This window comes from Pteropus alecto, unplaced genomic scaffold (assembly GCF_000325575.1).
Source record: "Pteropus alecto unplaced genomic scaffold, ASM32557v1 scaffold45, whole genome shotgun sequence".
Lineage (NCBI taxonomy): Eukaryota > Metazoa > Chordata > Mammalia > Chiroptera > Pteropodidae > Pteropus > Pteropus alecto.
In genome coordinates this window covers 4517688-4531390 of record NW_006442491.1, presented here as the reverse complement: position 1 = coordinate 4531390, position 13703 = coordinate 4517688, and the positions used below count along the sequence as shown (strand labels likewise).

Here is a 13703-nt window from a genome sequence, read left to right as displayed (position 1 = left end):
GGGGTGAACAGGTTAGGATGGGATAGGTCTAAATGAAATGAAATAGGATGGAATGGGATTGAGATGGGCTAGGATAGGATGGGGATTTGAAGATGGAACCCAGATGTGAGGGGCTTTACATGAAGCCCATCGAGATGAGGAGATTGGATTTCCCCTTGCCCAGAGTTGGAGACTTTTTTTAGCAGGAAAGTGGCATCCTTAGAATTTTCCTCAAGGAATCACTCTGCACTGATGTAGACCGATGTAGACCATGGACTTCAAGGAGAAGCCTGGAGGCCAAATATTTCTAAGATAAAACTAATGAGGCTGTCATCAATCAGAGAGAGAGAGGCCCATGAGCACCCCCAGGATTCTCTGTGACATGAGTTGGAGAGGACCCAGATTCACACTTCCTGAGGAGGGAAACTGAGAGAGGCCCAAAGGGAGGAAGATGCTTGCCTGCCAGCCTCAAGTAGGAGGCTCAGTCAACTCTAAGTGAACCAACCATTTTCTTCTCTTTTTGAGTTCTCAGGAAGAACATGATGTTATTCAGACACGGGCTTACTTCCCAAGAAAGAAGCATAAAATACCACCAGTGGGACCACAGGGACCACAGGGACCACAGGGACCACATCCCAGCAGTTGGCCCCGCCTGAGGGGTTGAACTACACTAACCTGGAGCATTGCATCCAGCCTCACAATTCTCAGAACACCTCCAGCCAGTGATTTGTCTTGTGCTGTGCCAGAATTTGCATCATTAGTCCCGTCTCACAGGGCAAAACAGGCTAAGAGAGGGGGCTTGCCTGGCCCAAGGTAACACAGCTGGCAAGTGGCACAGCCAGGAGGTGAACCCAGATGGGTTGGTGCCAAGTGCCCCATCCTGTGACCTTTCCAGAAACACAACACTACTCCCAACTTGGTTCTTTGGTGAGAAAGAAACTGGAACTCTTGGCCGTAAAAATAAAACCAAAACCAAAAGCACCTGCCACCTTCCTCACCTGTATGTGTGCGGACATGCCTCTTCAGGTCAAAGGTGTCGTTGAAGCCCCTGCCGCAGAAGGTGCACAGGTGCCTCTTCACCTGGTTGTGGCACTTGAGGTGCCGGTTGAGCATACGCTGTAGGCGGAAGCCCTTGCCACACAGGTCACAGCTGTGAACCGCCGAGTCATTGCATGTGCCTGTGGTGAACTAGGACAGAGAGAGGCTATGAGGACTCCAGTGTAGGCGGACACATCCTGGGGGCTTACCCCAGGAGCCCACATCCCTGTGTCTCTAGGCTTGGCCTGGCTGGGGCTTCTGCCTCCTAAAAATTCCAGGCAGGTTTTGGCTCTGGGGAAGATGGAACGACTGGCAGCTCCTCTCAACATTCATTCTCCCCTTCTTCCTTAGAACAGACCTCTAATTTTTAGCAGGCTACTCTGCCCCCAGATCTGCATTTCCCAGACTTACAGCAAGCAAGTCATGGCTCTATGACTACCAGCCAATGAAATATACTTTAAGGAGGAAGGATGGTACCCTTTCCCTCCTTTACTCCTTCCTGCTGGCTAGAGATCTAACAGCCACCTTGGACCACAACGGGAAAGCCAATGCTGAGGATGGGAGAGCAGAAAGAAAGGAGTCTAGGTCCAGACAACATCATGGAGCCTGTAGTAGATAGTCCTCAAAGTCAGCCACAGTCAATTCCTCCCTCCCATGCATGCATGCTGCTGCATCCATCAAGAGATGAAGACTATTTCCTCTCCTTTTGGACCAACGGGATGCAGAGAGAATGTGTCAGTTCCAGGGCCTTCTTAAAGGGCCTTGCAGCTTCTACATCTTCCCGCTTAGAAGCCAGCTTCCATGTTAGAAGTCCAAGATCACCAGGCTGTGAGGAAGCCCAAGCAGCCATGTGGACAGTGAGAGGCCAGGCCATGTGTAGGAGCACTGAGGTGCTGGGTATGAAAATAGCCTCACTAGACCTTCCAGCCTAGCCCGTGACTGCCACCAGCTGAGTGAGTGACCTCAGCTAATACTGCCCAGAGTAGAATTGCCTAGCTGAGCTGTGCCCCTGACACAAAAAATTATAAACAAATAAAATGATCATTTTGGAAATGACTTGGGCGGGATCTCACAGCTTCATTATCAGCAAAGCCACAGTGGCATCACAGGCTCTGGGCTCCCACTTCAGTGTTCTCTCAATGTATTTGCCACCTCTGAGAAAGAAAACTGAATCTATAATTATATGGTGAAAAACACCAGATCTAATATATTCATCAAAGTTTTCCTAGTTACCAAATCAGATCCTTTAGAAGAATGATTCAATTGCTCTGCCAAAATTCTACTCATAAAAGGACCTAAAAACTTTATTTTCAGAAAAACATCATTAGCAAGAGTTGGTCCTATCCTGGCTCAGTACCTTCCTAGCCTCAAATACAACCCTCCCTTCATCCACTGGGTGTTGCCGTCCACTGAGACCCACTGCAACTGTTTCCTCCCTGATGCAGCTTGTCCAACTACAACAGCCCTTGGCTGCACTATTCTCCCATCTATAAGACCAGTGTCTCTCAAGTCTCTGGTGCACATGAATCCCCTGGGGGTCTTGTTAAAATGCAGATTCTGATTTAGGATGTCTGGAGGGGCCTACACGTTGCATTTCTAACTAGCTCTTACACACAAATGTTTCCTCAGAGTTCATCTGGTTTCCTCAAGTAAGCGCGCTGCTCAGTAAATGTTTGTGTACATTCTTGACCCCCATGCCCCAAGCCCAGACACGGGCCAGTGCACAGTCAGAAAGTGCTGATAGGCAGTGGCTCACAGGTGGGAAGATACAAAGAGATACAAAAAGACCCAAGGGAAGCATAAGACCACAGAATAGGGTTTTCCTGTCAGCTTCCTCTGAACCAGTTTTCTCATCTACTTGCAGCTTAATGAGTCTCAGCTGACCAAATAGTGCCTGATCTGCAACAGGCCCTGTGCTCAGAGCTGGAGGGAATACAGTCACCAGGATGGCTCTTCCCCAAGAAGCTGCAGTGGGGGAGCAGATCAGTCAACAGGCTACTCACACCTAGGAAAACTGGGTGCAATGCACACCTCAGAGGGACACCTACCCCTGACGTGGAGCAAGAGAGAAGGTGCATCCAGAGCAAATGAGATCTTCAGCTATGAGGAGGAAGAGAGGGGGAATGGCAAAGAGTATTCCAGGAGAGGGTGTTGGGAAACAGGGGACTGTGTGGTTCCACGTGGCTAGCCTGAGCCCCAGGAAAGCAGTCAATGAAGAGAGCTCTGGTAGCAGAGAAGGGCAGGGTCCCCCTTAGGGCTCTACTTTGGGGGCCCTAACGAGCAAGACTGTTCTGAGTGGGTGGGAGGTGGGGACATCAGAAGGAGGACAGCTGCAGGGGTTGAGTTTGATGACTCAGATAGGTGGCCATCCTAGGCCCTCAACTGCCTCACACCCTGCCTCTGCTCCCCAGAGGGGTGGGACCTGGCACTCTGCCTGAGGTGGACCCATCTGTGCCCAAGGCAATCGCTTTTCTATCTCTAGGACAGGTCATGGTCTCCTTCTTGTCCAGCAGTCCTCATTCTGGTCTTACCTCCCTTGAAGAGATGTGAAAAGCCTAAATATGACCCAAGTCTTGGCAAACTGAGTACTTAGAGTTTCTCAAGGCCAAGTCTACACAGTGAGGGGCTAATAAAATGGAACACAGACAATTAACCCTGGTAATTATGATTAAAAACATGTAGAAAGCTAGAACTATCTTTTGAAAGTCCTGTAGAATGTGCCTGAGGGCTACAGTTCAACCCCGAACTCTTGTTTACTTTAATCCTTTTGGTAAATTCCTATTTTTAAAATGCTCAGCATGTAATATGGATACCTTCTAATACGGTCCACGATGAAAAATCTCAAATCACTGGCATTATTTTGTTTGAAAAGAATAAAATCTTGAAGGGCAGAGGGAAGGGAGATTGGTGACAATTTAAGGGACTACAAGGCCAATGGATCATCGGAACAAGATACAGAAAGCTGGGGAGAAAATAAGAATGGAGGAGGGATGCAGACTAAGGTAACTCTGTTTCCTCAGGGGGAGCTTTCCTCGGGTTTTCTTGGAGCAAAAATAAAAGTTCTCCAAGTATGCCTCAGCAAAGGCAATTTTTCCATTTCTCCACCTTCATATTCATCCCCATTTCATAGCATGGAAAACTCCTAGAAAACTCCAGCCCCAGCTGTCATCGGACTACAATAGCAAGAAAAGACCCACCCAGGGAAGACCCGCCCAGCTAAGCCCAGTCATTTCACAGAATTAGAAAATATAATTATTTTAAGGGACTAAATTTGGGGTTATTTGTGAAGCAGCAATTAGATTAAAACTGGAATAGTAACAGACGTATCACATCCTCTACAGAACACCAGATCTGCCACATTTCTGAATGTTCTCTCCCAAGAGGGCTGCATAAGGCAGAAGACACATCTGATTCTTGGAATGACATCCCAGGAGTCAGAGGACCAGCAATCCCTCCTGAGTCACACGTCTGCTCACCAAGCCATCTTTACTATGTTTACACAAGTTCATAGCTAACACTCTACCTCCTAAAGGTTCAAATAGGGTTAACCTATTTTACCTTGTTATTCTACTCTGCAAGTAGGAGACCAAAATTAGTTACATAATAGTTATCTTAGTTACAAAATGAGTGGAATAGGGAGACAGAAATGCTGAGGATCAAATAAAAACCTAGAGCTGGCTAGTTGTATGATGTCATATAATATCCCTGGGCCACAGTTGCCCACATGTAAAAATAATAAAATGTATTAGATGAGCTCTTCAGCAGAATAAGAAGCTAAGAGCGAAGTCTGTTTCTCAATTTCCTAAGTTTAAATCCTGCTCCACCACTTTCAGACTCTGGGACGTAGACAAGTCACTCAATCTCTCTAAGCCTTAATTTCATTACTTGCAAAGTGTAGATCATAATGATATTTGCCTTTTGGGATTTTTACGAAATTAAATGAAGAAAAGCTACTTAAAAAAAAAAAAGTCTGATGCTTGATAAGTCCTAACTCTTACAGTTAGACCAGCTCCAAAATTCCGTGATCTTAAATAAAAGTTAATTGGTCAAAACCCCTTGTTTGCTCATTTGGCTTTTGAATTTTTCTCTTTATGCTGAAAGAATAAGAAGACTAACCCTCAGTGTGAGCCACAAGTTTCTAGACCTTCATCCACAACTCTGTAATCCGAAAAGCTCTGAAAACCAACATTCTCTCCTATATCCCTTGGCAATAAAACCTGATCCAAGTTGACATGGAGTGATACATAGACTTTTCCTGTTTGGTGTCAATATTCATGTGTTTTGATATGAAAATATTAATGTGTTTAATTACAGGGTACCACTCCAGACCTGCCAGGGGTGGTATTTACACCATGCTTGCTACCTTCTGAAAAAAACTTAATAGTTTCACCCTTAATCCAAAATTAACGCTTTGCAAAAGGCTTATTAATAATGAAGTGGGGAAGCTACCATGGACGGTGGGAGATGACATCAGACTGCAGATTAATTCAGGGCAAGAAAAATGAAGAGAGATTGAGCAACTCTCGAACCCCATGGATTGGTGCTATCTTGCTTGCTGTCCTGATCTCTGCTTTCATTTTAAAAAACACACAAAGTTCCCCTCTAGTCTAAAAAACAGGCCTATGCAGCAGAAACAAACCAATCATTGTATCAGTGCTGCTGAAAACTTCAGGAGCGTCTGGGGAGGTAGAGACTTCGGGTTGGCCCTCGACCAACTTCAAAGCTGGCTAAGGTCACTTACCTGTCAATCTAAAATAAAAATTAAAAAGTAAAAATTAAAAAACCTTTTATTTTCTGTTGATGCTTCCACCAGACAAATTCACTAAATTAATGGTCCTATTTCCTGTGGGAGGGTATTATGAGCCCAAGCTACCTTCTGATGGCCATTTGAACAACATGTCCACTGACACATTTGCTATGCTTGAGTGCTCAAAACATACTAAGAGTATTTATTACTCCAATTTAGGGGGGATAAAATTTCTGCTCCTGGTCCCACTTACCATTTCCTTAGCGTCACAACTCTGCTATATGGCAGAACGAGAACCTTCTCAAATGCAGAGATGATGAAAAGAATATATGTTTAGAATCCAGAAAAAATTGAGGCTCAAAAAGCTGTAAACTGCATATAGCCACATGACTTATAGGTGCCCACACTGGAAATTTTGAATGTGGCTTGCAAAACTTGTGCCTACAGTTCCACCTGACAGACCCATGGGTCTGGGCATGATGTGGGGAAAGGGAAAGAAGAACCCTGTTGTTTGTCTCATATCATGGTGAGAAATAGCTTCAGATTCCTTCATGGCAGACTGTCAACGCTAACAGCTACAGTACCAAAGATACCTCCCCCATTATGCAATACAACGACGTTAAAAGAATAAGGCTCCTTCGATTGGACTTTGCCATTAATAACTGAGGAATTCAACTAAACCTCTCTGAGCTTCACTTTTCTCCCCTTGAAAATGAGATTGGACGAGATAAGCGTTAAAGATCCCTGTGGTAGATCCTATGGTTAGACATTCAGCCTCTATTCCTCCTCCTTCTGGACAGCCTTCCTGTACTGCAGAGACCAGGAAGTTAGAAATGACATTTCCCAAACTCCCTTGCAGCTATTGTTTTTAAATATAGCCCAGTAGGGACTTGTGTTCTGCCAATTACATGCATTATCAGAAGATTTGAATTCGGACCTGGATTAATTGAACAGAGGCAGGCACATGGCAATTGGTTTACACTCCACATTAGCAGAAGCATCGTGATACAGGAGCAGACAGCCATACAGGCAGTAGTTGCAGCTTCCTAGGTGGCCCAGTTCTGCAGTGAAGCTCAGCCTGGTCTTTCTTTAGTCTATTTAGTACCCTATAATTAACCATTCTCTGCTTAAGCTAGCTACAGTGGACTTGTTGTCTGTGACTAAACCTGTGCAGGCCCTTCCAACAATAAAAACCCACTTCGCTATATTCAAATTAAAAGCTGGTGCAGTTAACATTTATATTGTTCTCCTATGCCTCCTTTTCCCCCTTTAAATTAATTCAAACTTTTCTGAGCATTGATTCTAAGTATTTTCTAAGATCTCCCTTTTCTTCTTGTTTTACTTCAAATGCTGTCACTTAAGTGTAGGGACTGTTGACTTCTTCCCTGCCTGTATTTCTGTTCTGTACTGACTTATATTCTCGTGGGTCAGGCATTATTTCACTTGGTATTGGAGATACAAGCCCAGTAGGGGCTTGTTCTCTGCCTTTGGCAGACTTAGAATCAAGAAAAGGAGTCTGATTAGCCAAATGTGTAGTCAGGGAGATGAGTAGCAAGTTACAATGGGGGCAGGGAGAAGGACATCCAATTCTCTTTTGGGAGACAAAATAAGAAAGGAGTCAGGGACAGAATTTATGTTCTCTTCAAAATATCAAATGGATGGGTTTTTGTAAACTACTTAAATCTATGATTCACAATAATAGTTAAACACAAACTAATTGGCCATCACTAGAGAATTCTGGTGAACCAACTGATTATCTTGAAAACTAGTTAATAAAAGGAATCATATTTTGCTTTTCCTAAATGAACTGTCTCACTGGGAAACCAAATGGCAGATGAGGGGAAGTGTCTCCCTATAGAAGAATTTCAGCTAATAAATACGGGACAGAGTTAGAATATTACTGTTCTGCAACCCCTAATAACCTAAAATAGTTAGACCTTGAGCCTCAATGACTGCTAATATCACAAGAGACAACCAAATATTATGTGCCCCTTGATGTGCCCACTGTGACGTACTTTAGCTAAAATAAAATAAACCCAATCAAGCATCTAAAGCAGTGTTGTCCAATAGAACTTTCTTCAATAATAGAAATGTCCTAATCTGTACTGTCCAATAGAGTAGCCACTAACCAAGTGGCTACTAAGCGCTTGAAATATGGGCTGAGGGATATAATTTTTAGTTTTAATTAATTTAAATTTAAATAGTCACAAATGCCTGTGGATACCATTTTGGACAGTGCAGCTGCAGACCCAACTACCATTTAGAGAAAATGTAGGTGACAAGGAACATTAAACACCAAGGTGATGCCTTCTATAAAGTCCAGATTGCTGGAAACTCCACAAACAAATTAACCATCTCCTCAACGGCTAACTGAAAAAGAGAGGGAGGGAAAATATGTAAAAAGACACTTGAATGACACATAAATCAATTACAATGCGTGGACATTATGTAGACCTAATTCAGCAAACTGAAAAAATAAAGGTATGAATTTATGAAACAAATAACAATGTGAACACCATTGTGAATATGAGTGTAATCATATATTTTGGTCTTTATCTATTAGAGACACATTCCAAAATATTTATAATGTCTGAGATTTGCCTTAAAATAAGGTCAGGGGAGGGATGGGTGGGACTTGCCACCGGTTCATCGTGATTGGGTCCAGGTGACAGGTACTCTGCCTTTGAAAATCTTCATAAAAAAATGATGGAAAAAGAAAAAGACTACTCCACATTCACACATCTGTCACTACTGGAAGACTCCGGACTACAGAGCCAGGTGAAAAGCCAAGAATACTTTCGAAATAATTCTAATCTCAATTCCTTTGAAGAATCCTTGGGAGAGGCCAAAAGAAGAGAGAAAAAGAATGGGATCGGGTAAGAAGACAAATTCACTTGCTAGTCTAAACTTGTACCTGGGTCCCACCAGCCACTCTGAATAAGGAATGAATAATATCAGTCAACAAACTGATTTAACTTCAGAGTTAACTTTGTTTCTAATAAACCTTGGAAGGACAATGATGATGGGGAGGGGGTCTCTACAAATGGTTCCAGCACAAAAGGGACTTAAAGTGACCTGGACCTCTGGCATGAACGCTTTCCCAGAGGCACATCATCTCCTCACCCTGATCTGTTTTGTAAATTACAGAATCCTCAGTAGTAAAGAGACAATTTCGTAACTTGCCCTAAGGCACACAGTCAAAAGACAACTAGGCTGAGAAAGAACTTTTCCTAACCGGCACCTACCACTCCTCTCCAGATACACTGGTTGTAGTCAGGTTGGTAAATCCCTTGTCTCTACTACAGGCAAACTAATATTGGATGTTAACAAAACTTGCTATAAGTCATTGTCAGCTAAATTCCTATTGGGCAATTTATAATATACAAAAGTGCTCAATATTTTACATTTAACCTACGCAACACTTCTGAGAGGCTGATTCTATTATTTCTCTATTTTACACATCAGGGAACTGAGTTCAGAAGAGGTCATATGTCCCTAACCACAGCTGGTAAGATGGACTCAACTGAGGTTTTCCTTCTCAAAAACCTTCCTGAGACCCTTTCTCACCCTCAAGGGAACATCCACACTTGGCTTGGTCCCTTCACTATCTCACCTTGTCCTAGCTACATTTCACTTTCAACTTTCCCTGATCCCCAACAGTTTTGCATACTGCAGCTACCATAGTTCTGAGTCCTTTCTTTATACAAGTTTTGGACTGAGCCCATACTACCCTAAAGCCTGCTTCTCCCCTTTTCCATAGGCCTCAAATCCACACCAAGAAAACTTCCCCTGCTCAGAATCTACCACATCTTTTCCGTGCTTCTGGTTTAGAATTTACTTTCCCGTACTAGAGTTATTAATAATTGCGTCTCCCCACCAATCCAAATAATTCTAGCTAGAGTTATTGGGCACCTACCATGCTCCAATCTTAACTCATTTATCCACACAAATCTATAAGTATCATTATCCCCATTTTAAGGACAAGGAAACTGAGGCCCAGAGGGATTAACAATTTGCCCAAGGTCACACAGCTAAGAAGTGACAAAACTAGAGCCTAGAGGTTTAACCATTACTGTCAGAGGATTATAGAACGCTAGAGTGGGAGCATTTTTATCTCCTGGCTTGCTACCTGGTACACAGCAGGCACTCCACACTGTTAGATGGGATGTTGCCTCTCTCTGCAGGTCAAGAACTCACACTTGCCCTTCCTCTGGTCCTAAGAGCCATCTGCCAAGTGTCTTAAAATCATTAAAACTAAGTTGCTAAATTTATGCATCATGTATGAGTCTTATCCTTTAGTGGCTTTTCGCTCTGGTTAGGAAACTAATTCTTGAGAGTTCCGTGCTTTGCATAGAACTTTATTGTTACACAACATGCTAAATCATGGGCAATTTGGCCAGTCATTTGAAAATGGCCACTATCACGACTGATAATTCCGGAGGCTTGGAGCATCTTAACACCAAGATGTCTCCTTATCTGTGGGTGGAAGCTGCCGGCCTTCCTCAGTAAACAAACAACACTCCTCCGGAAACTATGTTAATGGTTGAAGAGTAAAAGCAATACCCCACCCCACCGCCCACACCCCTGGGGCAGCACATAGGTTTATTCATTCCCTTTAAGCCAGGGCTCCCAGCCCACTGTTTGCCTGGGGCAGGGAAGAAAGATCTCCTAAAATGTTGGTTAAGGGGCTGGATATTTTTCCTCAGCCACTTTCTCTTGAGAGTAATCTGGGCAATTGAGGGGCAAACTGTCTAAAATCCAATCCAAAACAATGTTTCAATTGTCTTCCCAGCCTGATGATAAATATGCAAGTGGGACACTTTGTAGAATTTCCTGAAGGGCAGAGCTGCCAGCCTCAGGCAAACTGAGCTCTCCCACCTAACCTCATCTGGCCCAGAAAAGCCTCAGGCTAGCTGACTTTGAACCTCAGCAGAACCCTTAACACGAAGTAGTATGCCCTCTCAAGAGCATCCTTTAAAGATGTCTTCCCAAAGGATTCCAAGTCAGCCCTTTAGCCTCGATTCATAACCGAATGCACCCCGGCCCACTCCCAGCCAAGCCCTGGAGCCAGGAATAAGGAATACGCGTAGGGGAGGGGTTATCTCTCCCAGGAAAAGTAACGGAGACTTTCCCAATCCACAGCAAACTCTAGAGATCCTCCTCCCCAGCCCTCTCCGCCCCCAACTCCCAGCCAAGCCTCAGGAGCCAAGAGTATGCATAGGGGAGAGATTGCCTCTCCCAGGAAAAGTAACGGAAGCTTTCCCAATCCACAGCAAAAACGCTTGGGTTCCTCTTCTCTATCCTCTCCACCCCCTCCTGGGCAGCCGGACCGCCCAAGAATTATCACCTACAACAAGGGCCGGGAGCCCGCAAAGGGTCACATTGTGGCCCATCCGGCTAGAAATTGGGCTCGTGTTCCTAAAACACCACTCCCTGGCTCTAGCTGATTGAGTCAGTGGAATGGGATTCTTTAATCTTGGGGGTAGCGGATTTCTTTGCGCTGGCAATCATGGAAGTGCAGATGTCTCCTACAATTCTAGAAGACTGGAGTGGGGGAGGGGAGCTGAAGCGCGACGATAGAGAGGAAGGAACACTCCAACCCACTGGGGCGGGCACTGAGGCAATTTTCAGTTTAACTCATTTATCCTTCATTTTAATTCAAGAAAATTTTAAAGACAGGACAAATGTAAAGCGCGCCGCACAGACCTCGTGTCTAACGGACACTCCATAATTGGCATTGGGAATAGCTCTTATTGTGAAAGGCCCACTGTGTGCCAAGCTGCCGCCACAGTCTCCAAAACCCAAGTAAGGATGTGAAATTCAGAATTCACACAGCGCTAAGAACTGCTCCCCAGAGGGTGAGATTCCGGAGCCTGTGTCCCTCTTTTCCAACCACGGGAACCCCGACGGCCTGGTTAGTCTTTGGGTCTTACACGCGGAATTGGCTGATGGAGGGAGAAAGCTGCTCCTGAGCCTTTTAGGCAGTTCCCGAGGCTGCCCGGTAGACTGTGCCGGCTCGGGGAGCCAGCCTCCGGGACGCAGCGGCGCAGGCGGCTGGCTTAGCAGCCAGCGGGAGAACGCGCGGAGGCGCCCTGGCCCCGGCCCAGGGGCAGGTGCAGGAGCGGTGCGGCGGGCGAGCTGGGTTCCCCGGTGCCCGGGTACGCGGGCGGGTGCGGCAGGGAGGGGCGCGGGCCCCCAGATCCCGACGCCAGGGTGTGGTGCTCGTGGCGGCGGGGGCAGAGTCGGCACCATACCTTGATTTTCGACCTGGCGACCGGGCGCTGCTTCGCCGCTAGTTGTCCACCGGGGCCCTCGGCGTCTCCAGGCTCGCGGGTTTGGCGCTCGGGGGCGCGCGGGGACGAGTTGCTCTCTGCGCCTCCAGGCTCCCCAGCGCTGCTGCTGCCGCCGCCGCTGCTGCTACCGCCGTCGCTGCGGCAGTCTTCGGGGGGGTCGAGGAGCAGACGTCCCAGGCCCACTGCGGAGGAAGGGTCCGCGCGGGGACACACAGACACGCGGCGTCAGGCCCGGGCGCCTGCGGCAGTTTGACCTGCGGGCGGTGCAGCAGCCGCCCCACCCCGCCCCAGACCTGGTTAAAGCCGAGGGGGTGCGCAAGAGAGCCCCCGGCTCGGCCTCCCGAGCGAGCTCCGGGTCCTAGGGGCGGCTCCTAGGTCCCGATCCCCGTGCCCACGAGGAACTCAGGGGCCCCGCGCGCCACGTTTCCTCTTTCTGGGATGGGAGTGAAGGGGTCTGACCTCTACCCACCCAGCCCCCGCGGGCTAGACGGATCTTTGTGCAATCTCATGAGGACGTGAGACTGGGGATAGCCCCTACTGGCCTTCAATTTCCCCTTCTAGGCCACCTCGACCCGCTCTGCAGCCAACGGTCCCGCCGCTGGGCAATTAGAGGCGCCCACTAGGGGGAAGGGGCAACAAGATGTCTCGGGTTTCCAACCCTCTCACTCTTAATCCTCTCGTTCTCAGAGACTTCTTCCTTCCCCCTGGAAGAGGGGCCATGGGGTGGGGAGTCCAGCCTCAGCCGATGAACAGAGGGGACCTGCTCATCCCTGCCCCCACCCCAGGAGCTCAGAGCCCAGGCCCGGACCCCGCGCCCGCGCTCACCTGGGATGTAGGTGTCTGCCCTTTTCTCGTCCGGGAGCTCATCCCAGCTGCGGACCGAGACCCCCAGGCTCCTCCTCTTTACTAGGAAGACTTTGGGCATAGTGGGGCCCCCTACCCGGACTGCGTCCCCCTCTTCCCGGCTGCTCCCCGCTAGAGGCGGCGGCAATGGCTGGGTCCCCGGCTCCTGTCGGCCAGAGCCCACCTTTCCGCTTAGTCGGCCCTCTCCCTCGGTCCCCCGCCGCAGCGCGGCCTTGGCCTCTCCCCCGAACTCCCGGCGATTCCTAGCCTTCTGGCTCAGCGACACCTATGCCTTAAATCGCGGGTGAGACCACGCCGAGGAAAAAGTTTCATAAGGTGGAATAGAAAAGGCACCAGGAAACTTGGGAGTGAGCATGCGCCCTGCAACATAACGGTGTCAACAAGCTCGCTACCTGTCCGACCGGTTCCGGCGGCCGGGCTGCCTGTTCCAGCCCTTCCTTAGGCATGAATGTTTGCAAAAGAATTTAACGTCTGATTCTCCCCCCCCTCCCCTTTTTAAAAAGAAGAACGTTTTTTAATGAATCCCCAACCCCATTTCCCATCACAGGTACCTCGGGGCGAACTCTGAGGTAAACCCCAGGTCCGCTTCCCAGGGCACCCCTCTAGAGATATGGGGCCTCTTGAGAGTTGGGCCCCCTCCTACCCCCAAGAGTGTTTGTCTCCGACAAGCAAGCCAAAAAATGTCTCAGTTCCTCTGGACCTTGTGGATTGTTCCCGGGGCTTGTTGAAATCTTGGCGGCCGGAAGGGGGAGGCTGTGGGGAGACCCCCAGGGATCTGATCT

At 47.5% G+C, this 13703-nt stretch overlaps 1 protein-coding gene across 1 annotated transcript in view; it reads right to left on the bottom strand.

The window, feature by feature from the left end:
• OVOL2 (ovo like zinc finger 2) overlaps window positions 1-12982 on the bottom strand; it is a 24142-nt gene extending 11160 nt beyond the window's left edge. Inside the window, exons 1-3 of the mRNA XM_006921563.1 lie at window positions 12883-12982; window positions 12019-12239; window positions 978-1167 (exon numbers count right to left, since the gene is read on the bottom strand). Coding sequence (XP_006921625.1) covers window positions 978-1167; window positions 12019-12239; window positions 12883-12982 — 511 coding nt within the window. The remainder of the gene's footprint in view (window positions 1-977; window positions 1168-12018; window positions 12240-12882) is intronic.
• Between the last annotated feature and the right edge of the window lie 721 nt (window positions 12983-13703).